Raw genomic sequence first — 26,063 nt, forward strand, 5'->3', positions numbered from 1 at the left:
CCAAACTGGGCTGTTGAGAGGCTCCCTCCACCATGAATTGGTCCAAACTTGGCTGTTTAGAGGCTCCCTCCACCATGAATTGGTCCAAACTGGGCTGGTTAGAGGCTCCCTCCACCATTAATTGGTCCAAACTGGGCTGGTTAGAGGCTCCCTCCACCATGAATTTGCCCAAACTGGGCTGTTTAGAGGCTCCCTCCACCATGAATTGGTCCAAACTGGGCTGGTTAGAGGCTCCCTCCACCATTAATTGGTCCAAACTGGGCTGGTTAGAGGCTCCCTCCACCATGAATTGGTCCAAACTGGGTTTTTTAGAGGCTCCCTCCACCATGAATTGGTCCAAACTGGGCTGGTTAGAGGCTCCCTCCACCATTAATTGGTCCAAACTGGGGTGGTTAGAGGCTCCCTCCACCATTAATTGGTCCAAACTGGGCTGGTTAGAGGCTCCCTCCACCATTAATTGGTCCAAACTGGGCTGGTTAGAGGCTCCCTCCACCATTAATTGGTCCAAACTGGGCTGTTTAGAGGCTCCCTCCACCATTAATTGGTCCAAACTGGGCTGGTTAGAGGCTCCCTCCACCATGAATTTGCCCAAACTGGGCTGTTTAGAGGCTCCCTCCACCATGAATTGGTCCAAACTGGGTTTTTTAGAGGCTCCCTCCACCATGAATTTGCCCAAACTGGGCTGGTTAGAGGCTCCCTCCACCATGAATTGGTCCAAGCTGGGTTTTTTAGAGGCTCCCTCCACCATGAATTGGTCCAAACTGGGCTGGTTAGAGGCTCCCTCCACCATGAATTTGCCAAAACTGGGCTGTTTAGAGGCTCCCTCCACCATTAATTGGTCCAAACTGGGCTGGTTAGAGGCTTCCTCCACCATGAATTTGCCCAAACTGGGTTTTTTAGAGGCTCCCTCCACCATGAATTGGTCCAAACTGGGTTTTTTAGAGGCTCCCTCCACCATGAATTGGTCCAAACTGGGCTGGTTAGAGGCTCCCTCCACCATGAATTTCCCAAAACTTGGCTGTTTAGAGGCTCCCTCCACCATGAATTGGTCCAAACTGGGCTGGTTAGAGGCTCCCTCCACCATGAATTGGTCCAAACTGGGCTGGTTAGAGGCTCCCTCCACCATTAATTGGTCCAAACTGGGCTGGTTACAGGCTCCCTCCACCATGAATTGGTCCAAACTGGGTTTTTTAGAGGCTCCCTCCACCATGAATTTGCCCAAACTGGGCTGTTTAGAGGCTCCCTCCACCATGAATTTGCCCAAACTGGGCTGTTTAGAGGCTCCCTCCACCATGAATTGGTCCAAACTTGGCTGTTTAGAGGCTCCCTCCACCATGAATTGGTCCAAACTGGGCTGGTTAGAGGCTCCCTCCACCATTAATTGGTCCAAACTGGGCTGGTTAGAGGCTCCCTCCACCATGAATTTGCCCAAACTGGGCTGTTTAGAGGCTCCCTCCACCATGAATTGGTCCAAACTGGGCTGGTTAGAGGCTCCCTCCACGATTAATTGGTCCAAACTGGGCTGGTTAGAGGCTCCCTCCACCATGAATTGGTCCAAACTGGGTTTTTTAGAGGCTCCCTCCACCATGAATTGGTCCAAACTGGGCTGGTTAGAGGCTCCCTCCACCATTAATTGGTCCAAACTGGGGTGGTTAGAGGCTCCCTCCACCATTAATTGGTCCAAACTGGGCTGGTTAGAGGCTCCCTCCACCATGAATTGGTGCAAACTGGGTTTTTTAGAGGCTCCCTCCACCATGAATTGGTCCAAACTGGGTTTTTTAGAGGCTCCCTCCACCATGAATTGGTCCAAACTGGGCTGGTTAGAGGCTCCCTCCACCATTAATTGGTCCAAACTGGGCTGGTTAGAGGCTCCCTCCACCATGAATTGGTCCAAACTGGGCTGGTTAGAGGCTCCCTCCACCATGAATTTGCCCAAACTGGGCTGTTTAGAGGCTCCCTCCACCATGAATTGGTCCAAACTGGGCTGGTTAGAGGCTCCCTCCACGATTAATTGGTCCAAACTGGGCTGGTTAGAGGCTCCCTCCACCATGAATTGGTCCAAACTGGGTTTTTTAGAGGCTCCCTCCACCATGAATTGGTCCAAACTGGGCTGGTTAGAGGCTCCCTCCACGATTAATTGGTCCAAACTGGGCTGGTTAGAGGCTCCCTCCACCATGAATTGGTCCAAACTGGGTTTTTTAGAGGCTCCCTCCACCATGAATTGGTCCAAACTGGGCTGGTTAGAGGCTCCCTCCACCATTAATTGGTCCAAACTGGGGTGGTTAGAGGCTCCCTCCACCATTAATTGGTCCAAACTGGGCTGGTTAGAGGCTCCCTCCACCATGAATTGGTGCAAACTGGGTTTTTTAGAGGCTCCCTCCACCATGAATTGGTCCAAACTGGGTTTTTTAGAGGCTCCCTCCACCATGAATTGGTCCAAACTGGGCTGGTTACAGGCTCCCTCCACCATGAATTGGTCCAAACTGGGCTGGTTAGAGGCTCCCTCCACCATGAATTGGTCCAAACTGGGCTGGTTAGAGGCTCCCTCCACCATGAATTTGCCCAAACTGGGCTGTTTAGAGGCTCCCTCCACCATGAATTGGTCCAAACTGGGCTGGTTAGAGGCTCCCTCCACCATGAATTTGCCCAAACTGGGCTGTTTAGAGGCTCCCTCCACCATGAATTGGTCCAAACTGGGTTTTTTAGAGGCTCCCTCCACCATTAATTGGTCCAAACTGGGCTGGTTAGAGGCTCCCTCCACCATGAATTGGTCCAAACTGGGCTGGTTAGAGGCTCCCTCCACCATGAATTTGCCCAAACTGGGCTGTTTAGAGGCTCCCTCCACCATGAATTGGTCCAAACTGGGTTTTTTAGAGGCTCCCTCCACCATGAATTGGTCCAAACTGGGCTGGTTAGAGGCTCCCTCCACCATGAATTTCCCAAAACTTGGCTGTTTAGAGGCTCCCTCCACCATGAATTGGTCCAAACTGGGCTGGTTAGAGGCTCCCTCCACCATTAATTTCCCAAAACTTGGCTGTTTAGAGGCTCCCTCCACCATGAATTGGTCCAAACTGGGCTGGTTAGAGGCTCCCTCCACCATTAATTGGTCCAAACTGGGCTGGTTAGAGGCTCCCTCCACCATGAATTGGTCCAAACTGGGTTTTTTAGAGGCTCCCTCCACCATGAATTGGTCCAAACTGGGCTGGTTAGAGGCTCCCTCCACCATGAATTGGTCCAAACTGGGCTGGTTAGAGGCTCCCTCCACCATTAATTGGTCCAAACTGGGCTGGTTAGAGGCTCCCTCCACCATGAATTGGTCCAAACTGGGTTTTTTAGAGGCTCCCTCCACCATGAATTGGTCCAAACTGGGCTGGTTAGAGGCTCCCTCCACCATTAATTGGTCCAAACTGGGGTGGTTAGAGGCTCCCTCCACCATTAATTGGTCCAAACTGGGCTGGTTAGAGGCTCCCTCCACCATTAATTGGTCCAAACTGGGCTGGTTAGAGGCTCCCTCCACCATGAATTGGTCCAAACTGGTTTTTTTAGAGGCTCCCTCCACCATGAATTTGCCCAAACTGGGCTGGTTAGAGGCTCCCTCCACCATGAATTGGTCCAAGCTGGGTTTTTTAGAGGCTCCCTCCACCATGAATTTGCCCAAACTGGGCTGGTTAGAGGCTCCCTCCACCATGAATTGGTCCAAACTGGGCTGGTTAGAGGCTCCCTCCACCATGAATTTGCCAAAACTGGGCTGTTTAGAGGCTCCCTCCACCATTAATTGGTCCAAACTGGGCTGGTTAGAGGCTTCCTCCACCATGAATTTGCCCAAACTGGGCTGTTTAGAGGCTCCCTCCACCATGAATTGGTCCAAACTGGGTTTTTTAGAGGCTCCCTCCACCATGAATTGGTCCAAACTGGGCTGGTTAGAGGCTCCCTCCACCATGAATTTCCCAAAACTTGGCTGTTTAGAGGCTCCCTCCACCATGAATTGGTCCAAACTGGGCTGGTTAGAGGCTCCCTCCACCATGAATTGGTCCAAACTGGGCTGGTTAGAGGCTCCCTCCACCATGAATTGGTCCAAACTGGGCTGGTTAGAGGCTCCCTCCACCATGAATTGGTCCAAACTGGGCTGGTTAGAGGCTCCCTCCACCATGAATTTGCCCAAACTGGGCTGTTTAGAGGCTCCCTCCACCATGAATTGGTCCAAACTGGGCTGGTTAGAGGCTCCCTCCACCATTAATTGGTCCAAACTGGGCTGGTTAGAGGCTCCCTCCACCATGAATTTGCCCAAACTGGGCTGTTTAGAGGCTCCCTCCACCATGAATTGGTCCAAACTGGGCTGGTTAGAGGCTCCCTCCACCATTAATTGGTCCAAACTGGGCTGGTTAGAGGCTCCCTCCACCATGAATTGGTCCAAACTGGGTTTTTTAGAGGCTCCCTCCACCATGAATTGGTCCAAACTGGGCTGGTTAGAGGCTCCCTCCACCATTAATTGGTCCAAACTGGGGTGGTTAGAGGCTCCCTCCACCATTAATTGGTCCAAACTGGGCTGGTTAGAGGCTCCCTCCACCATTAATTGGTCCAAACTGGGCTGGTTAGAGGCTCCCTCCACCATTAATTGGTCCAAACTGGGCTGGTTAGAGGCTCCCTCCACCATGAATTTGCCCAAACTGGGCTGTTTAGAGGCTCCCTCCACCATGAATTGGTCCAAACTGGGTTTTTTAGAGGCTCCCTCCACCATGAATTTGCCCAAACTGGGCTGGTTAGAGGCTCCCTCCACCATGAATTGGTCCAAGCTGGGTTTTTTAGAGGCTCCCTCCACCATGAATTTGCCCAAACTGGGCTGGTTAGAGGCTCCCTCCACCATGAATTGGTCCAAACTGGGCTGGTTAGAGGCTCCCTCCACCATGAATTTGCCAAAACTGGGCTGTTTAGAGGCTCCCTCCACCATTAATTGGTCCAAACTGGGCTGGTTAGAGGCTTCCTCCACCATGAATTTGCCCAAACTGGGCTGTTTAGAGGCTCCCTCCACCATGAATTGGTCCAAACTGGGTTTTTTAGAGGCTCCCTCCACCATGAATTGGTCCAAACTGGGTTTTTTAGAGGCTCCCTCCACCATGAATTGGTCCAAACTGGGCTGGTTAGAGGCTCCCTCCACCATGAATTTCCCAAAACTTTGCTGTTTAGAGGCTCCCTCCACCATGAATTGGTCCAAACTGGGCTGGTTAGAGGCTCCCTCCACCATGAATTGGTCCAAACTGGGCTGGTTAGAGGCTCCCTCCACCATTAATTGGTCCAAACTGGGCTGGTTAGAGGCTCCCTCCACCATGAATTGGTCCAAACTGGGTTTTTTAGAGGCTCCCTCCACCATGAATTTGCCCAAACTGGGCTGTTTAGAGGCTCCCTCCACCATGAATTGGTCCAAACTGGGCTGGTTAGAGGCTCCCTCCACCATGAATTGGTCCAAACTGGGCTGGTTAGAGGCTCCCTCCACCATTAATTGGTCCAAACTGGGCTGGTTAGAGGCTCCCTCCACCATGAATTGGTCCAAACTGGGTTTTTTAGAGGCTCCCTCCACCATGAATTTGCCCAAACTGGGCTGTTTAGAGGCTCCCTCCACCATGAATTGGTCCAAACTGGGCTGGTTAGAGGCTCCCTCCACCAGTAATTGGTCCAAACTGGGCTGGTTAGAGGCTCCCTCCACCATGAATTGGTCCAAACTGGGCTGGTTAGAGGCTCCCTCCACCATGAATTTGCCCAAACTGGGCTGTTTAGAGGCTCCCTCCACCATGAATTGGTCCAAACTGGGCTGGTTAGAGGCTCCCTCCACCATGAATTTGCCCAAACTGGGCTGTTTAGAGGCTCCCTCCACCATGAATTGGTCCAAACTGGGTTTTTTAGAGGCTCCCTCCACCATGAATTGGTCCAAACTGGGCTGGTTAGAGGCTCCCTCCACCATGAATTTGCCCAAACTTGGCTGTTTAGAGGCTCCCTCCACCATGAATTGGTCCAAACTGGACTGGTTAGAGGCTCCCTCCACCATGAATTTCCCAAAACTTGGCTGTTTAGAGGCTCCCTCCACCATGAATTGGTCCAAACTGGGCTGGTTAGAGGCTCCCTCCACCATTAATTGGTCCAAACTGGGCTGGTTAGAGGCTCCCTCCACCATTAATTGGTCCGAACTGGGCTGGTTAGAGGCTCCCTCCACCATGAATTTGCCCAAACTGGGCTGGTTAGAGGCTCCCTCCACCATGAATTGGTCCAAACTGGGTTTTTTAGAGGCTCCCTCCACCATGAATTTGCCCAAACTGGGCTGGTTAGAGGCTCCCTCCACCATGAATTGGTCCAAACTGGGGTTTTTAGAGGCTCCCTCCACCATGAATTTGCCCAAACTGGGGTGTTTAGAAGCTCCCTCCACCATGAATTTGCCCAAACTCTGCTGGTTAGAGGCTCAATCCACCCTGATTTTCAAAACAAATGTTGGTGCCAACCTCAACTTACTACAAGGGCCAAATTCACTGCTGGTGACAAGCTCTCCTCACTGCAAGTGCCAAATACACATGTTTCAAGGTGTTTTCCTACTGTCAGAGAGGTGGTATTGAGTGTGTAAAGTGTGTAGTTGTTAGGCTGTGATGTTGGGGTAATAGAGGGTCTTTGGTGTGTTAGATGCCCCCAGACATGCTTCCCCTGCTGTCCCAGTGTCATTCCAGAGGTGTTGGCATCATTTCCTGGGGTGTCATAGTGGACTTGGTGACCCTCCAGACACGGATTTGGGTTTCCCCCTTAACGAGTATCTGTTCCCCATAGACTATAATGGGGTTCGAAACCCGTTCGAACACACGAACATTGAGCGGCTGTTCGAATCGAATTTCGAACCTCGAACATTTTAGTGTTCGCTCATCTCTAATAAAGACATTGGCATTGACTTCATCTTGTAGGGAAAGTGCTGCTGCCTATATATATCCGTAGTTCTGTTTTGTAGCACTTATTGCCTTTGCTTTTACCATTTGCACATTGTCCGGCTTCTCTAAATAGCTTTCATACTGTCAGACTGTGAATATGTCCAGTTGGAAAATTTCATCCATTTACAGTACATAGACTGCACCCATAGGGCCCCATCGACTCTGTATATTTATTGACCTACCATTTTCTACTATAGAAATGAGTAGTCTGGTGTACTTTACTATATTGAAGGTTTCTGTAAGTAGTATATAATGTAGATGGTATGGGCACACCATGGCATACATTTCTGATTTCTGTTTGAGGTAACCTCAGGGAAATATTTCTGATGTAACCAGGGCGGTGTTGCCAGATTTGGAAATAAAGTTACCGACTTTGATCGCAAAATAAAATTAACTATTTTGAATGACATTGTATAATTACTAGCACTCGATCGCCACTAGCAACGTTCTATTGCACTTTAAAAATGTGGACAGAAAATGGCATTTTTTATTTTAAGCAGATTAGGTTTGCATTCAGGGGGTCCCCAAACAGACCCTCGAGTGGAAACCCGAACACGGATGTGAACCTAGCGTTACTGCTTCACACTGACCATGCTTGTCAGTCATTGATGATGGAGTTTGGAGAACGAGTTGGAGGTTTGGCCTACTGACTCCATACCCCTGGACATATCCACTCAACAGCAGGTATAGGACGTGATGTGAAATATGAACATGGCCTAATAAGTTAGTCACTGAAGCTGGTCTTACATTTTAATGGTGCTTTCCTGTCAAGGACTCTGGTCTATCAAATCTTACCCTTACATCTATGCCCAGCTCAACTTCAGAAGGAGGGTTAGGGTTGGTGTACAAAAATTCACATCAATTTAGAAGTCTGTTTTGCTTTAGTATTAAGTCCTCTGGCTCCAGTGATTCACTCCAACCCAATAATTGTAGAGCAGGGCCTCTCTTTTGCTCTGTGAAATCAGAACGGAGCCACTTCTTCTTCCATAGAAATGAATGTAGCACGGAAGGTCTTCAATATCAGATCAACGGGACCCGGCGCCCCCACAGATCACTACTTGACAGTAGCTGGTGGCCCTAGAACTTGTGCCATTTTTCTGGGGAATTGTAGCAGCTCAATTCACATTGAGGTGAAATCTATATCATGTTCCTCAGACCATTACTGAACAATATTTGCAATGTGGAGGGTTATTTATTATTCTGTTAGAAGACCTTGCCGTTACATCTGCCATGAGGGGTGTACTTGGACTGTCTCAATGTTTAGGTAGGTGTCAAAATAACAGCCAACCCAGTACATCACATTGCCCCTTACCTTCTTCCCATCTTCTCTAAGTAAGTGTCATACATACTGGTCCAGCTATTCCCATGATGTCAGAGAAGATGTGATGCATCACACCAGACCTACCTCCTCCAATACTCCATGGTCCAGTTACGATGCTCAGCTGCCTTTTGTAGAAGCTTTCAGTAGTCTACAGGGAACAGCTAGGGTACTTTGATGGTTTTGTGCAGAGTGTGTTCTGACTGTTTTTTGTCATAACCAGTTGTATAGTTTTTTTTTTTTTTAGCAATTTTTCCCAAAGTACCTTTTCTGTGGGATTGTACTAAACAGGGGTATCCTTTTACATCTAGCGACCATAGCCCTGTCATCAATGAGTTGGTTGTCCTTTCTTGAGACTCTTTGTACCGTAAATACTAACCATAATTTGCAAGGAACACTCCACAAGCCCTTGTTCTGCCTTCGCTTAATCATTACAATTTCAGGAACGAAGTGTCGTCCTGCTGGAAGATTGCCCCCTGACAGGCACTATCCTATTAATATTATCAACGTGAAAGTTTGTGAGTTTGGATGTTTGTGGGTTTGTGTGTTTGGATGTTTGTTCCTCAATCACGTAAAACCCGCTCCACCGATTTGGCTGAAAGTTTCCACAAACATAGTTACTACACTGGATTGCGCAATAGGCTACTTTTCGTCACAATAGCGCACATACGTTTTTCCTAGGACCCCCACAAAACCCAAACTCACATCTCCATCTGTGTAATCTCACACACTTTCAAGCATAGCAAACCACAAAACTTCCTATTGCCCTCTACAGCCTAGCCCCTAACCCCACACAATCACATTTACAGATACTTTAAGACTTTGCCCCTCACCTTAACGATACTGCAGTGGGCAACTTCTTCCACGCTCCGGAGCAGCCGACCCTCCACCCCTTGCACGATCCGCAACACCGTCCACTCCACTGTGTTGCCAGGAGCATACGCATGTTACCCACCTACACAACGTGTTCCTGCACGCCACCACTTTGCGCCTCCAACGTAGGCCGCAGCACCCGACATACTGTCTCCAGCAAGCTACACTCCCCGACGGCACTCTGACCACCCTGCCAGTGGTGGTCTGAGCCACACTGGTAAGTTCGGCTCCACAGCCGCAGTCACTCCTTCTCTGCTCTACACTCCGCTGTATCCTTTGAACACACCATACACACGTTATGGCCCATAACATCTCAACAATCTGCCTGTCTGCCCTAATAAATCGCAACGACAAACGCTGAAAGTAGCAGGAATACATTTGGCCACACCAGGCTTCTCACATGGACAACTTTGTTACGTGTGGGCAGGTAGTGGGACATTAGGTCAGAGATATATGGAGGGGACAGTTTGTGGATGCCTTTGTATTTCAGCATTAGTATTTTGAACTCTATTCTCTGAGCGACGGGTAACCAGCGAAGGGATTGTAAGAGGGGGGTGGCCGATGAAGAACGGGGGGAGAGGTGTATTAAGCAAGCAGCACAATTTAAGGTGGGAAAGTAGAGGGGGTGAGTATTTGCGGGGAGGCCATGGAGAAAGGTATTGCAGTAGTCTAAGCGGGAGATTATGTGGGTATGGACTAGCATCTTTGTAAAATCAGGGGTGAGTAAGGAGCGGTTTCGATGAATGTTCTTGAGTTGTAGGCAGCAGGAGGTGTACAGGCTTTGGATGTGGAACTTGAAGGATAGGTCAGAGTCCAAGGTTATCCCAAGGCCACAGACCTGTGGGACAGGGGTAAGTGTGGTTCTATTAACTTTGATAGATGGGTCAGGTAGAGGGGCCGTACGAGGTGGGGAGAAGATGATGAACTCTGTTTTCTCCATGTTGAGTTTGAGAAAGTGGGAGGAGAGAAAGGAGGCTACGGCTGCTAGACTCTTTGGAACTCTGGCCAGCAGGAAGGTAATGTCTGGTCCAGAGAGATATATTTCAGTGTTGCCAGCATAGCAGTGGTATTGAAAACCATGAGATTCTATGAGTTGGCCCAGGCCAAGGGTGTAGATGGAGAACAGGAGGCGTCCTAGGATGGAGTCTTGGGGGACACCTAGAGAGAGGGCGTGGTGAGGAGGTCGTATGCGAGTGGGAGACGCTGAATGTGCGGTCGGTGACGTATGAGGAGATCTAGGAAAGGACCAAGTCTGAGATGCCACTGATGAGAGAATTTCTAAAAAAGAGGAAGTGGTTGACTGTATCAAAGGCAGAGGAGAGGTCGAGGAGGAGGAGGACAGAGTAATGGCGCTTGGCTTTGGCAGTTAGCAGGTCATTGGTGACTTTTGTTAGGGCAGTTTCAGTGGAGTGCCGGGGTCTGAAGCCTGACTGAAGTCTGTCAAAGAGTAGGTTGGACGAGAGATAGGAGGAGAGTTCAGAGTGGACATGATTCTCAAGCAGTTTTGAGGCGTACAGGAGCAGTGAGATGGGGCGATAGTTGGCTGGAGAGGACAGTTTCTTAGGGGGCGTTCACACTACTGTTGGTGTCCGCTCAGCAGTGTCCATGGCTATTGTCCGTACAAGATTTTAGCAACAGACACTAGATGGTACGTTTGCAATTTCCATTTATTTCAATGGGATTTTATCTTGTGTCCTTTAGTGTCAATTTACAACCATGTCTGGTTTTTTTAAAATGGACAAAAAAATCCTACATGCAAGACTTTTCTATCAGTTTGAAAAAAACGGACAGTAAGTGTCTTGGTTTTTTTAAAAAAAAAAAAACAAAAAAAACCCCAAACAAACAAACAAATGTTGAGGTCTATGGGCAACGGACATACAACGGACAGTAACTAATAGCCATCAGTTACTGTCCGTTTGTGTCCATTATGATAGGTGTCCATTTTTTTTTTTTTTTTTTTTTAAACAGACACCTTATGAGCGGACACAAACTGTAGTGTGAACCCTATCTTAAGTATAGGTGTGACGGTGGCATGTTTAAAGGCGAAAGGGAAGGATCCATTGGTTAGGGATAGGTTGAAGAGATGGGCTAGGGCCAGAGTATATAACTGTGTAAGCAAACACAAAATGCCCTGTGTCTTCCTAGTGAGTAGAAGTTTTTTTTTTTTTTTTTTTTTTTTTTTTTTTTACTGACATAAAGTGCTTATAAAACGTGCGTGGGAGGCGTTCTCCTGACTTTCTATAAGCCACTATAAACACTGTTATTATTACACGCGGTATATACTGTGATGCCGCTAATGCTTCAAAACAATTTCTGACTATTAGTAGCAAGACCTTGCGAGTCTCTTCCCTATTGGGAAAATTGGCAGTGATATATTTTTTTTTTTTTTTTTTTTTTTCCTTTCTACCATTGTCTATTCCTCTAGTCTGTTTCACTGTGATGTGCTTCTTCTCTTCTAGTGATAAAACTTGTGTAACTAGTATACACACACCACACTATATATAGTTTTGTATATGTAAGGATTTCTAAAGTTCTACCCATATATTTGGTCTTTTACTGTCACAGGTAGCGTTGAGCCGATCTTGACTTTTCAGGAATCGATTTTGAAATCCGATTTCCGATCATTTTTCACTCGAACCTGATCTCGATCCCAATTCCGATCCCAATGCAAGTCAATGGGATTTTTTTACTAATCGGAGATTGGATTTTAAAAACAATCCTATTCACTATACAGCATGGAATCTAACAATTGAAAGCTTTAATTGTTAGAATCCACACTGTGTAGTGTTTTTGTGTTTTTGTTTTTTTTTTGTTTTTTTTTAATCACCAAGTAGCCAGAGGATTTTTTTTCTTTTTTTTTAATCCTCTGGTTACTTAGTCCCACCTGGTGTCCACTTACCTGCAGAGATGGCTGGTCCGGTGCCCGGTGTTCTCGTTCTTCTTCGCCTCGTTGCCACCTGCCTCCCAGGTTAGGAGAGTGTGGGCGGGTACTGGGAGGCAAGACGTCACGTCTCCCCGCCCACACTCTCCTAAGCCACAAGCCCCGCCTTCTTCCTAGCTCTTTAACACTAACCTGGGAGGCGGGGGCAGCGAGGCGAAGAAGAACGAGGACACAGGACACTGGGCACCGGACCAGCCATCTCTGCAGGTAAGTAGCTACTAGAGATGTTAGCTAGTCTCCCATTAGAATGAATGGACGCAGCCGGCGCGCAAGGGGTTAAGGCTGTGTGCCAGCTGCTTCCATTCATTCCTATGGAACCGCAGCGAACCTTCACACTTTTTATACGCTCCGCTCAGAATGAGCGGAGCGTATACTCAGTGTGAAGGCTAACATTGTTAGCTTTTCCCACAATGCTTGGCCAGTAGCAAAGCATTGTGGGAAATAATCACCGATCTCGATCCCACCTAAAAAGATTGTGTTCAGAATTCCGATCGCGATCGTGAAATTTTCTCGATCGCCAATCGGAATCCGATCTTTTCCGAACACCATCGCTCAACCCTAGTCACAGGCTGTTTTCAAGTTTTTTTTTGCAGTGTACATTTGCCATAAGCTACTGGCACAGATATCATTTATTCATTTATGCATAGATCTCTATAGAAACACAGTTTCCTTTTGGGCTTTGTTGGGCTGGTATACATACTAGTATATATATCTTTTTTTAAAAAAAGGTTCAGATAAGAACCGAAACGTCGCTGCTTGGAATAAACCCACACTTTTTCTAAATGTTGGAGTGCTGCCATTTTTTTTCCACTCCTTATGTAAAGTTGAAGATTAGCCATCTTCTAGTTTGGCTTTGCACCCGGTTTGTATGCTGTGCTGCTTCTGCATTTTTTCTAATATATATATTTAATTAATATTACTGCTAGAATGGCTCTAAACATAAAATAGTACTCTCCTCCCTCCTGGCCCCCGTGTCCTGCACTGGCAGATCAGTCTGTATACAGGTTTCCATGCTGGTTGTGACCACTGCAGCCATTCAAAGGCCTTAGTAGCCACCTCTTCACAAACTGTACATCATAGCAGTTATGTACCATTTGTGAAGAGGTCACCACTGAGGCCTGTGATTGATGTCTTACTAGTGCAAGGGGACATCCAGGGGACCTGTTGCTGCTGCTGGAAGTTGAGTCCTGTGGAGAGGTAGAGCACTGGTTTGTCATACTTATGGTCCCACTAGCAGCACTAGTAAAAGTGTGTCAGACTGCAGTGCCTAGGACACACCAGTAAAATTCATTGTAGGGGCCCACTATACAGCTTCTGGCAAATTATTGCCTGATATTCCTTCTTAAATTCCTAAAATGTCACTAACCTAAGTCTATTTATTTTTTTTGGAGTTGCTTGTAGCCTAGCCCTTGCCTGTCATCTGCTGCCTGGCTCTTGCCTTACACTACGGCCCAGCACCGCATATTTTACCTTCGTATGTCTTGGTTGAGATGCTGTACAATGAGTATCTGAAAGTATAGTAGGTGTACTGTACTAGGCCAGGGTGAGCTTAGGGCTCATCTACCTACCTCAGTGGCCCACTGGGAGATTCGCCTCGAGGCCAGTACACTGTTACCAAACTTCACAATGGGTTAGCCGCCAGCAATTTCCCTCAGGTGGGCCACGTGTACCTGGCCTTAACACAGTGAAGTAATTATCGTCGGTTTCCTATATTGTTCATAAATGCTAGATTTGTAGGGTCCAGACCCCTGGGACCTCTATTAGTTGCCTTGCATTCAGACCACCACCAATCTCACATTTATCTCCCTTCCAGTGGCTGTATACTTTCTGGAAACCTTACTTTCATTGCAGTCATTCTATAGAATTGGTTTTATAATCCATATATTATCCATGTGTGTTTGTTGTTGTTTCTATCATTGTGCTGTACACTTTTAGTTTATTTTGCATATTTTGGTATTGTCGGTTTTCCAGACTTTCCTTCCTGACTGAGTGACTACCATTTGTCTCCATGTAGCTATCTGTACATGAGTGTTCCCATTCTACTTTCTATTACAGTGCTTTGTCCTCCTGTACATTGACTTATCCTGACATAAGAGGGTAGTCTGTTTTATGCTTTGTAACTAAAACAATTGAAGCCAGGGAACATATACAAGGCCAAAAAAATATAGACTGCAAAATATTCCACTTAGTTATAAGATTGTGAATGTCTTAACATCTTGTGGTTCCACTTGTTTTGGTTTAGTGGGTTGAGTTTAAGCTTATAAGAATATAATAAAGCCATCCATTTTATGGGCTAGTCATACATATTCGGAAATTTATACCCATATTATGTCCAAAAAATCTAGACAAACGTGTTGCTGTAGCTCATGGCAGCCGATTAGATTCTTGTTTTATATTTTTACAGGGCAGGTCTAAGACTAAGACCTCATACAGCAGAAAAGACTCCAGCTTTGGAGATGCACCTTTCCGCTGGTGAATTTTTTTCTGCACTGTGTGGATGGGATCAGCCAGAATCCTATCCACTTTTCCTTGGCCTAAATCACATAAATGTAAAGGGCGGTTTATGGTGTCCATAGATGGCACGTCCCAACCACATCTGTCGTGTTAATTGCCGCCCTAGCTATGTTACAGGTGTAGCCCGGCAGTTAGTGGAAAGTGTATGAAGCTGCTGGATGCTTTTGTTTGCAAATGGAAGAATACAGGGACTTCCTAAAAGTGTATGACTGATGTGGCCAGGAGACCCCTTCTAAGGGTGCCCCAGCACAAGCCAATTATTGGCCAGACAAGCATCCATAGGCCCAGTTCACATCTGTGTTCGGGCCGTTCCTTTCCCCTCTCTGGAAGAAAAATGCAGAAAGAAAAGTCCTGCAAGCAGCACTTTTCTCGTGCGGTAACCATATGCACCCCATTATAGCCTATGGGGTCCACAGATTTCCTAAGGTAGCTGCGTTTTTATGCAGATTAGGTTTCCATTTGGGGGATCCCCTAGCAGATTCCGCAAACCCATGTGAACCAGGCCATAGGAACCTAAAAGACCCTGCTATCTACTGCCTGTAGCCCCTCTGTGAATGGTAAATGTGCTGCTGGCCATAGGTAAGCTCTTTATAAACCGCATGCAATGGCTGAAAGTAGCCTCGGTAGCTGCAGCAATTTCCACTGCAAAAGCACCCCTATTTGGGCGGTGTCTTTGCGGTGGTGGCAACATTCAGAGAAACTTGCGGTTGTGTGTTTTTTTTTTTTTTTTTTTTTTTTGTTTTGTTTTGTCTATACATGAAAAATCTATAGTGGAGTTGTCACAGTTTTACTGAAAACCTCTTTTACTGTATACACCTGTGTAACGGGCAAAAGAAAAGCCAAAATGTTGAACGAAGGACAGAAATATCACAAGGTCTCGCATACAGGACCATACTGACCGCTATCTTGTATCGCCACCTGTAACAAACCATGCAACCTTTGCATTGAAAGCCATAGTGAGTGCTGAATAATTCAAGTCCATTTTTCTGCTGGTTTCCGTTTCCATGTATTGCAGTAAATCCACATGTTTGCGTAGTCTGCATACTTGTCTGCTATACATATTTTTACTGCTGCATCTATAATCAGGATTACGGCAAGGCATTATCGGCATAAGGTTTAGCTGGAGCTGACTATGCAATGCATTGTAAATCCCCATCTTCTGTGTTATTTATTGGAGCTGTATGAATTAATTCTAGCAAATGTTTATCTACATGTTTTTTTTGCTGTTTACTTTATAGGTACATCCGGCTCTATGGCAGAAAATTTAGCAAAGAAGACCATGTTCTCTTCGTGAAGCTGTTGTACGAGTTGGTGACTATTCCCAAATTGGAGATCAGTATGATGCAAGGTTTTGCACGATTGCTGATAAGCCTGTTGAAGTAAGCTATAGATTTTTTATTTTTTTTTTAATGATTTTGTAATAGAGAAGCCACACATAAATGCATATCATTGTAAATGGTTATGCTGATCATACACTTTCACTAGCTGCCAGCCGAACAAACTCGCCCTTTGGGCATAGGCCTCAGGCGACAGCTTATCTCCCATGAGAACAAACCTTGGGCTTATTAAAATTCATCATGGACAATCCTTCCCCTCCCGACAGTTGCTGTATGAACACCGGCCAAACAGTACATAGTCATCAGATGTTTGGCGTGCCATACAGAAATCGCCTGAATCAAATGTGTGTCCACCTTATGCAAACAGGTATTCTAAGTATAAAGAAGGCCTACATTAAGTAAAAACAATGTACAGATTGTGTCCTGATCAGGTTTTATAACAGAAAATGACTTGCAAACGAAACGTCACAGCAGTGTGTAAACTCAGACGTAGGAGTGATTCATTACCTATGATTTCATTGAAGTGGAGAACGGAGGGGTACACAGAGTGTGAGAGCGAGCAGATGAATCATGGGAAATGTAGTTTGTCCACATTCACTGCATGTATATAACAGTGACACAAGGAGCAGCAAGTAAAATAAAGCCAAAACTGCACAAGAGAGCAGTGAGGATTTAGCACTGCTGTGGAGGTATTTGAAGATCATTTTGAAAGCTGGATAATGCCTTTAACATAAAATTATGTTAAATATTAAATTGTCTGAGAGATCATCCCCTCAATAGCGTGGGTTGCTGTGTAAACAAGAGGTCTTTGCTTTCTGCAGAGAGTATTGAGAACTACTATGTGATCTCAGATACATCTTTGCCTCTGAACTTCAGTGAAAATCCCTCTCTGCCTCTCCAACAACCTCGCAGATAATCTGCTCCCTAAAGCCCCCACTCTTACATACTACCCATATTTCCTGATCTCACAGTCAGGTCACCATGCCCCCATTATTTGCCAGTGTTATCAGCAGCATTTAGTGAAGCTTTCTGGACGTGTGGTGACCGCAGCCTCACAGTGTAAGGTCCTGGTAGGTATATGGTGGGATGTGATTTGCAGTGCCTTGTAGAAATGGGATATCTACGTGGGTATAAGTAGTAGATGTTAGTGCAGCAGGTGCTACACGAGAGTACATTTACTAGACATGGATGACCGCATTAACCATAGTAGATTTTAAATCTGTGTTGATGTCTACATCGCATAGCTGAAAGTTGAAAGAAAAAAAAAATCTTATTTCAATAGATCATTAGTAGAAAAGAATAGAACCGTTAGTGTTACTGGTACGCTATCCTGAAAGTACTGGCGTCCACCATTACGGCTGTATCCGCAAGCTATTAGAAATATTTAGGCTTGCAACAATACCATCTCTCCTGATGATTTAGAAACGTGTCACTGCAAGAGAATAAGCATATTGGGGGCTATTATTAAATTCTGTCCCAATGGACCTATGATTGAACCCCTAGTGGTGGTAGTGTTACTAAGGGAGCATATAATGTCACAAGAAGGCTCCATAATCCTGAAAAAGACGATTTATGGCCCCATAATATGGGCTCCTTGTAATTCTGGATCATTTTGAGTTATGTTCACACAACAGAATTTGCTGCTGATTTTTGAAGCAGATTTAGTCCTGAATCTCTCATTCTTCTCAGCGGGCGGCAGTGATTGACACAGAATGATGAAGAAATAAGATATCCAGTTGATCTTGCCACCCAGAACCCATGGCGTGAGCCACACCTGTGATTGGCCCCATTCATCTTTGCCTAATCGGCAAGGGAAAGGCCAGAGGGTGGAACGTGGAGAGGAATTGTAGGCAGAATTCTGTCTGAAATTCTTCTGTCTCTACCATGACTTTCTCATATGCAAAGTCCTTGCATAAACAGAAGTCATACAGTGTACACATTGTAACCAAAACTTCATCACATTACACTGTTACAATGAGCAGATCCTAATGGGAGAAGTATAAGAGAATATTTTAAAGGGATATTTCTATCTTTTTATTTAATCAGACTAGATTTATTAATATCATCTTAGATTTAGACAAAATTGGACTAGATTCACCAGTTTTGCTTTGTTTTTGTTTCTTTTCCCATTGGCTCATACTGGATGATAACTTTTACATAACTCTTCCAACTTTGTGTCCTCTCCTAGCTGGCTTACTTTTAAAGAGGACCTTTCGTGGTTTTGGGCACAGGCAGTTCTATATACCCGGGCGTTCCTCCCCACTCACACAGTACAGCGCTATTGGTGCTGCTTGTACAGAAGGACGTACCTGACAAAGTATCAGAAATGCCCTTCTGACTGTAAAGCGGTACGGTACCGGGACCGCTAGCTCTTCGCCTGGGGCACAGATTGTGAAAGCCGACAGTGCGCTGAATTCAGCACACTGTCTGCTTTGCAGCAGTATATAGAACTGCCTGTGCCCCAAACCATGAAAGGTCCTTTTTAAACCAGTTTTTCTGGTACAGTTTGGTGGGTTTATCATTTGGCTAAGTAACCTTTTTCCACCTAAGTCGCATGCATTGTCAAACAGGCCACGAAAAGTGTCTTAGGCTAAGGCCCCACACTGAGGAAACACATTGTTTTTTTGTTGCAGATTTTGCTGTGTTTTTTGAGTCAGTCAGGAGTGGATTTGACAGAAGGAAACTATAAAGGTAGCACTTGGACATTTCTAATCCCTTTTGTAGACACTCCTTACTTTGGCTTGAAAAAATGCAGCTGAATCTGCAACAAAAAACCCACATTTCTGCAACATGGGGCCATAGCCTTTAAGAGGGCCTTTCAGCATGTCCGCTAATTCGATTTGTTAGCCTCTGTAAATAGGGTCTGCTCCGTTGATTTCAGTGCCGTTGGAATTTTCTCTGTAGTCTCCACCGCTCCTGAGCAACATGTTTTGGTTCCTGATGTGCTGTAATGTCAGAAGGACAGTGTCAGGCAGGGGGCGTGACTGAGAGCTCCAATCGGAGGCAGGCAGTGTCAGAGCTCAGAATCACACCCCTTGTCTGCACCATCCACCTGACAATACAGAGCCTAAATAGCATATCAGGCACCAAAACTGACAGTATAGATTGCTCAGGAACAGTGGGGGCTAAAGCACAGAAGGTCGGTTTACAAAACCCAGCATAGTAATCCCCCAGATTTGGTTAGGGCCTCTGGTGAATCTTTGCCTCCCTTATATTACGGCCTATGTCAATACGCAAATTAGATCTTTGGTGGAATGAGGGCATTGCCATTGTTCCCCAAAAGAGTCTTTTTGTACGTCTATAACCAGCCTCAATAGTATTGTAGCCAGTCTTCTATAGATTGCAAAACATCAGACATTCCCCAAAATGCTTATAAATAAAAAGTACATCTGGCCCTGCAAAAAAAGACACCTTCTGTTTATTATGTAAATATTAGAAAGTCAGATGTCAGAATATGCTGACTGCAAGAAACATTTTTTTAATTCCCCCCCCCCAAAGTTAATATATATATTTAATTTTTTTTCAATATATTTAATTTTAAAAAGATATATTTATCTATTAACCCCTTTAAAAAAAAAAAATATATATATATATATATATATATATATATATATATATATATATATATATATATATATATATATATATATCTATCCTATTAATATTATAAATGTGAAATGTTTGTGGGTTTGTGACTTTGGATGTTCGGCGGTCAATCACGCAAAAACCGCTCCACCGATTTGGCTGAAATTTTCCACAAACATAGTCACTACACTCGATTGCGCAATAGGCTACTTTTCGTCACAATAGCGCACATACGTTTTTCCCAGGACCCCCACAAAACCCAAACTCACATCACTATCTCTGCAATCTCACACACTTTGGACCATAGCAAGCCACAAAATTCATATTACCCCCTACAGCAGAGGTCAGCAACCCCTGGCACACATGCCAAGAGTGGCACTCCTGCCATATTTCACTGGCACGCCAGCAGCACAGGACCTGCAAGAGTTAAATGAAGTCTCTGCTAGAGCTGAGGCATAAGGACACTCCCCTTTGCGAGGTGTGGAGTAAACCCAGGGGGTGGAGCTTAGTCGCTCAGGTCTCTGCCTGCTATAGTGATAGCTCCTGCCGAAGCTGCTAGCAAACTGAAAGTAAGAAACACACAGCTCCTTCCTTTACTTCCTATTCTCATTAATGTCAGCCATTTGGGGTTATTAGTTTAGTGTTAGTAACTCCATGTGCCTCACATTAATAGGAATAAACCCCATCATGTCCCTCATATTAACCCCTGTGTGCCCCATATAAAGGTTACTAATATGTGAGACATATGGAGGTACTAATAAGACCTCAGTAATGAAGATATTTAATTATTACCTCCAAGTCTCTCACATATCAGTAACTAGAGATGAGCGAGTACTGTGGGGATCAGCCGATCCGAACAGCACGCTCCATAGAAATGAATGGATGCAGCTGGTACTTCCGCTTGGACGTAGCCAGCGCGCTTAACCCCCCCGCGTGCCGGCTACGTCCATTCATTTCTATGCGAGCGTGCTGTTCGGATCGGCTGATCCCAACAGTACTCGCTCATCTCTATCAGTAACTCTTACACTGGGGTTAATGTGAAGGACATGATGGGGTTAATTGCTATTAATAAGAGGCGCATGGAGTTACTAAACTGTCATGCACAGGACCAGACTTTATGTTGCTTGCTCAAGAGTATCCTGTGCCCAAAACTTACATGTACTGGCGCAAAATAACAACTCCTACAATGTCGTATATCGAAGTATATTAACCTGAAATACCTCTGTCCCAAAGACACTATGTACAGTTTATACCAACACCGTATAGCGGCTGAAATACAAATTACATTCAACACAAAAGTCTCATGTGTTCTCAGAATTACTGCAAAAACAAGATACACAGTTACATTTTATATCCCAAACCTTATACACAGTACGAAAACCTTACCCGCGCCTGTATATACCCACTTCTACAATCACCGCAGACGAAGTCGCGGGTACCAGCTAGTGTATATATATATATATATATATATATATATATATATATATATATATATATATATATATATATATATAAATAAATATATAAATTTTCTAGACTTTAAGAGATAAAAAAAAAAAAAAAAAAATAGAGACTGCTGTTCTAAAGTCCTTATAATGACTATCTGGAAGTTGACTTGAATATACCAGATTACTTCTCCCTGGAGTCTTTCTGTACCTTTTTCTCTCCGATGGTGAATTTTGTTTTATAAGGTTATATTTTTCACTTCTATTATAGGGGCTGCAGATATTTTGCTTCATGGAATGTCAGCATGATCAAACCTGATTTTTGTGTTGTTTTTTTGTGACCAATTGCAGAAAGAAAGAGCTTCTTTCGCGAGAAGATTTGCAGTTACCCTGGAGACCATTGTACGACATGCTGGAGAGAATACTGTACTCTAAAACAGAACACCTTGGTCTTAATTGGTTTCCCAAGTAAGTAAATGAAATTGCTTTTGGCTCTTGCTTTGAATGTCCTGCTCTGAATGTACTAAAAATGAACATGTAGCCTGCAGTTAGCTTGTTTTCTTTGATAGGATAGAATAAATACGCGCTGTGGAGGTAGTGCCATTCAATGTGATAGTTAATTGTTGGAAAATGGCCTTACCTCAGCATGAAAGCTGCAGTTTCTCCATCACTCTCACATGGCCCCTTCATGCAGTCATTTTTCTTAAGTAAGCTTTCATCAGATAACTTATTTTTTTTTTCTTTTTCTACACCAGACACCATGGTTGGAAATCAATCTTTTAAGTTCTGTGCTTGGCGCACTTCACTTTCTTCTTTCTAGTAAAGAGGATCTGTATTTGTGATCTTAAATCTAACTTTATATCTAACGTTATTGGTTGAATTTTTTTTCTCTTCTACATTAAGGTCTGTTTTTAACATATTTAGATTTTTTTTTAAAATATATTAGATTTCAATTTTTGTATTTTTTTACTGTTCTTGGATAATTTTAAAAATATGCAAATTGACAATAAAATTTAAGTATTAGGGAGCGTTCACACTACTGTCTGTGTCCGACAGGTAGTGTCCGCTCCTAGTGTCCGTTCAAAATCTCTCAAAGACATTCACAGCGGACACTAGCTGTGTCTGTGACACTTGTCATTTATTTAAATGGCGATCGGGTGCGTTCTTTTGCACTCCGTGCCCTTCCTTCACTGTCCGCATGTAAAGATGTTCGACTTTTCAAGTGGACAGAAAAACCCGACATGTAGGTTTTTTCTGTCCGCTTGAGAAGTCGGACATCTTCACTTGCGGACAGTGAAGGAAGGGCACGGAGTACAAAAGAACGCACCCGATCGCCATTTAAATAAATGACAGGTGTCACGGACACAGCTAGTGTCCGCTCCTAATGTCCGTGCCAGATTTTGTAGGGACACTAGGAGCGGACACTACCTGTTGGACACTGACTGTAGTGTGAACGCCCCCTTGTTTGTTTGACAAGTAATATTTTAGGATCTTGGGTGAACTGGTCAGCAGTAGTGTGGTTTACTTCATTTATATACCTTTTTGTATATATTTTTTAACATCCTGAAAGCCTTATGGAGAACACTCAGTCTTTTATAGGTTTTTTTTTTCTATTCAGCATTTTTCCACTGCAACTAGGACAGCCAGAGAAGACTCTGCTACAGAGGGGCTCAGCCCAGTCAGTCCTACTTTTCTTCAGAACATAGTATACACTGAACAGGTTAAGGTACAGTTCTGATTAATTATTGCAGCTTAGATAAAGTCAACGTCGTAAAAGCGGTGCAGGGTATTGCAGCTTCTTGCGAATGGGACAAAGCTTCAAGAACCAAAGCAGGGACTGCTAACAGCAGGCCAACATAACCTCGGTTTATTATGTGGGCAATCAGTTGATTGCATGTTCGAGATCCTTTGTGGCTGACTTACTGAATAAAAAAATGTAAAAAAATTAAAAAAATTGTTCTAGAAATTTTCATTAGTATTGCTTTAAAAAAAATAAAAAATTGTGCAGAATTAAAAATTATATATATAAAAAAAAATTTAATAACCTTTATTATATGGCAAAAATGCATACAAAAACCTTCATGTGTTTAATATAGCCAAATTCTTAACAACCCAAGTAACAAAAATATTAGTTATTGGTAAGAGATATAGAAAGAAACAAACCAAACCAATGCAGCAACTGTAATTTATGTTCTCAGAGCTGCATAACTTATTTTTACCGGTTTATCAGTCATAGGTAACCCCAAAACAATATCAATTTCAGGCTGCCCCAAAGATAACAAGTCCTTAGGCCATTATAAAATCCACATCATTTTACAGCCCCCTGCACTGTGGTCTAGGGAATCCCATCCTCACACATTGCAGAAAAATAGCTGCAGCAGAAACTATTGTGTTTTTGGAAATCGCAGAATGTCAATTATAAAGAAACCACCAGCGTTTCCGAATTTATATGTATAATTGAAAAAGAACATCCACAGAGGAAAATTCTGTGGATTTTCTGTGAAAAGCGCTGCGGGAAAAACCACAATTCGTTACGTGTGGCCTTAGCCTTACGCTGAGGCCCCACGTTGCAGAAATGCAGCTTTTGTTGTTGCAGATTTTGCTGCAGTTTTTATAGCCAAGGCCAAGAAGGACTACAAAAGGAACGGGAAATGTATAGGAAGCTCTTATACTTCTACCTTCTGCTCAGTCCACTCCTGGCTCTGGCTCCAAAAACCGCAGCAAAATCTGCAACAAAAAAAACTCAGTTTCCACAACATTGGACCTCAGCCTTAAAGAGGACCTTTCACCGATTTGGGCACAAGCAGTTCTATATACTGCTGGAAAGCTTTCCTGATCTGTGCCCCAGGTAAAGAGCTTTCAGTCCCGGTACTATAGCTCTTTACAGTCAGAAGGACGTTCCTGACAGTCAGTCAGGTACTTTTTCACAGCAGCGCTATAGAGTGTGAGTGGGGAGGAACGCCGCCCCCCCCGTCTTCTCACAGGGAGGCGTTCCTCGGGGCACAGATCGGGAAAGCTGACAGTGTGCTGCATTCAGTGGCTTTCCAGCAGTATATAGAACTGCCTGTGCCCAAATCGGTGAAAGGTCCTCTTTAAAGTGATTTTATTGTGTAGAGCAGTTAAAGATTTCCATTTTTTTTTTTTTTTTTTTTTTAATTTATGCTTTTATAACTTTTTTTCATTTACAAAGCCATTTGAGGGTTTACTATTGAAGGACAAATTTTCTACTTTGTAGTGGTATTTAGAAACCAAAAAAAACTGCATTTGTGCCGTTTTCTTATAACCTTTGTTTACTGTGCTAATGACGTTATCTATATTCTGCTGGTCATTGTAATTATGACATTACCAAATTTTATGGTTTATGTTTTAATACCTTCAAATCTAAAACCTTTGAAAAGTAAAAAATTCTTTAGATCTCCATATCCTGACACCTGTAACTTCTATATATTTGTGTGTACAGAGGTGGAATGAGTTTTTGTGGGACATTGCTTTACCTTCAGGGAGTGTGAGGAACAGGGAGCTTGGGACTAGCCATGGTACTGATTGTAGGCGTCCAAGGAAGGGTCCCCAGAGGCTGTGTATTTATCACTTAAAGAGGACCTTTCATCAGTTCCTCCTCCCTCTCCTCACAGTACTCGTCCATAGATGAGTACTGGGGGTCGTTCCTCCCCGCTATCACAGTACAGCGCTATAGGTGCTGCTGTGAGGAAGGGCGTTCCTGACTGACTGTCAGAAACGCCCTTCTGACAGTGTAGAGCTACGGTACTGGCACCGGTAGCTCTTCACCTGGGGCACAGATTGTGAAAGCCGATAGCACGCTGAATTCAGCGCACTGTTGGCTTTCTAGCAGTATATAACGCTACATGTGCTCCAACTGATGAAAGGTCCTCTTTAAAGGAGTTCTGTTTGTGTTTATTAATGGGTGCACTGATATAACTTTAGCAGTGTTTTCTTGGTTTCTCTGGGAAGACCTAGCATCTTCTGCATTTGTTTACTTGGTGAATAGCTTCCTGCTGCAATGCATTTTGGTACTTGTAGGCTCTCACTCTATCTCCAGCTCACTCCTCCCCCTTCCTTCTCTAACACCCTCTCCCTTTCTCCCTAGCTATTCCTCCCACTGCTAGCTTTTCCTATCACACTCAGCCCACCCCCTACATTATCATACTTTTCCTGTCTTCTTCCAGTCTTGCTTCTGCGGGGAAAGTGCAGCACTGTGCCGTAGCCTTCAATACTTTTCTATTGCTCAGACTCCCAACTTGCGCAATAGAGTTGTATTGTCTGCCTCAGCGCTAAGCCAGGATACTGGCTCTATTGCGCATGCACGTGCTGACATCATCGATGGAGGAGCCATTCCCCGGGGAAGGAAGCCTAGACAGGAAGAAGATGGGTAAGCATGGTGGTATGGGTGAGGGGAAGTAGTGGTGACAAACTGTTTCCAGAAATGGGGAAAGGCTAAAAAAAAAAAAAACGCTCCAAAAAAAAAAACGCAGCAAAATCTGCAACAAAAAAAAGCTGCGTTTCTGCAACGTGGGACCTTATGCTAAGGCCCCACGGGACGATCCGCGGTGCTAAAGCGCTACGGGAAAAACCGCATGCATGTAACGATGATATGTAAGTGATAACAATATTAGAGTGAAAGGATACATTCATCTGGTAACCCCCAAATGTAAAGCACCATGGAATTAATGGTGCTATATAAATAAACAATAATAATAATCTGGGGCAAACTGTACAACTGAATGGAGTACCCTTGTTGGGTCACCTCTAGCCTGGAAACAAGATGACATATGGTTAGGAATACAGGTTCTTTATAGTATCCTGCAGCACATTTGCCCAGTTATGTTGTAGCTGTGCCTGTAGATCCTGAACACTTATAGGCCACCGAAGCCAGTCCCATAAATGTTCAATTGGATTGTTGGATCTCATCCCAAACAGAACCTGGAACTAAACAGAACCTGGGACTAATGATTATACAGTTCCAGTCTTTAGCAGTTTTGGCTTCTCATTCATAACCGCACTGCAAGTAAAGGTGATGGAGGCTGGCTGTCAATGGCAAGACGTGTAATGGGCGCTGCAACACCAGATTTCCTT

General features: G+C 44.6%; 1 protein-coding gene across 3 annotated transcripts in view; it reads left to right on the forward strand.

Moving 5' to 3' along the window:
* PSME4 (proteasome activator subunit 4) overlaps nucleotides 1–26,063 on the forward strand; it is a 111,483-nt gene that overhangs the window by 17,573 nt on the left and 67,847 nt on the right. For all 3 annotated transcript variants that reach the window (XM_075267565.1, XM_075267567.1, XM_075267566.1), the window contains exons 2-3: nucleotides 15,844–15,984; nucleotides 21,324–21,440. In XM_075267565.1, coding sequence (XP_075123666.1) covers nucleotides 15,844–15,984; nucleotides 21,324–21,440 — 258 coding nt within the window. The remainder of the gene's footprint in view (nucleotides 1–15,843; nucleotides 15,985–21,323; nucleotides 21,441–26,063) is intronic.

This window comes from Leptodactylus fuscus, chromosome 3 (genome assembly GCF_031893055.1).
Source record: "Leptodactylus fuscus isolate aLepFus1 chromosome 3, aLepFus1.hap2, whole genome shotgun sequence".
In the NCBI taxonomy this organism is placed as follows: Eukaryota; Metazoa; Chordata; class Amphibia; order Anura; family Leptodactylidae; genus Leptodactylus; species Leptodactylus fuscus.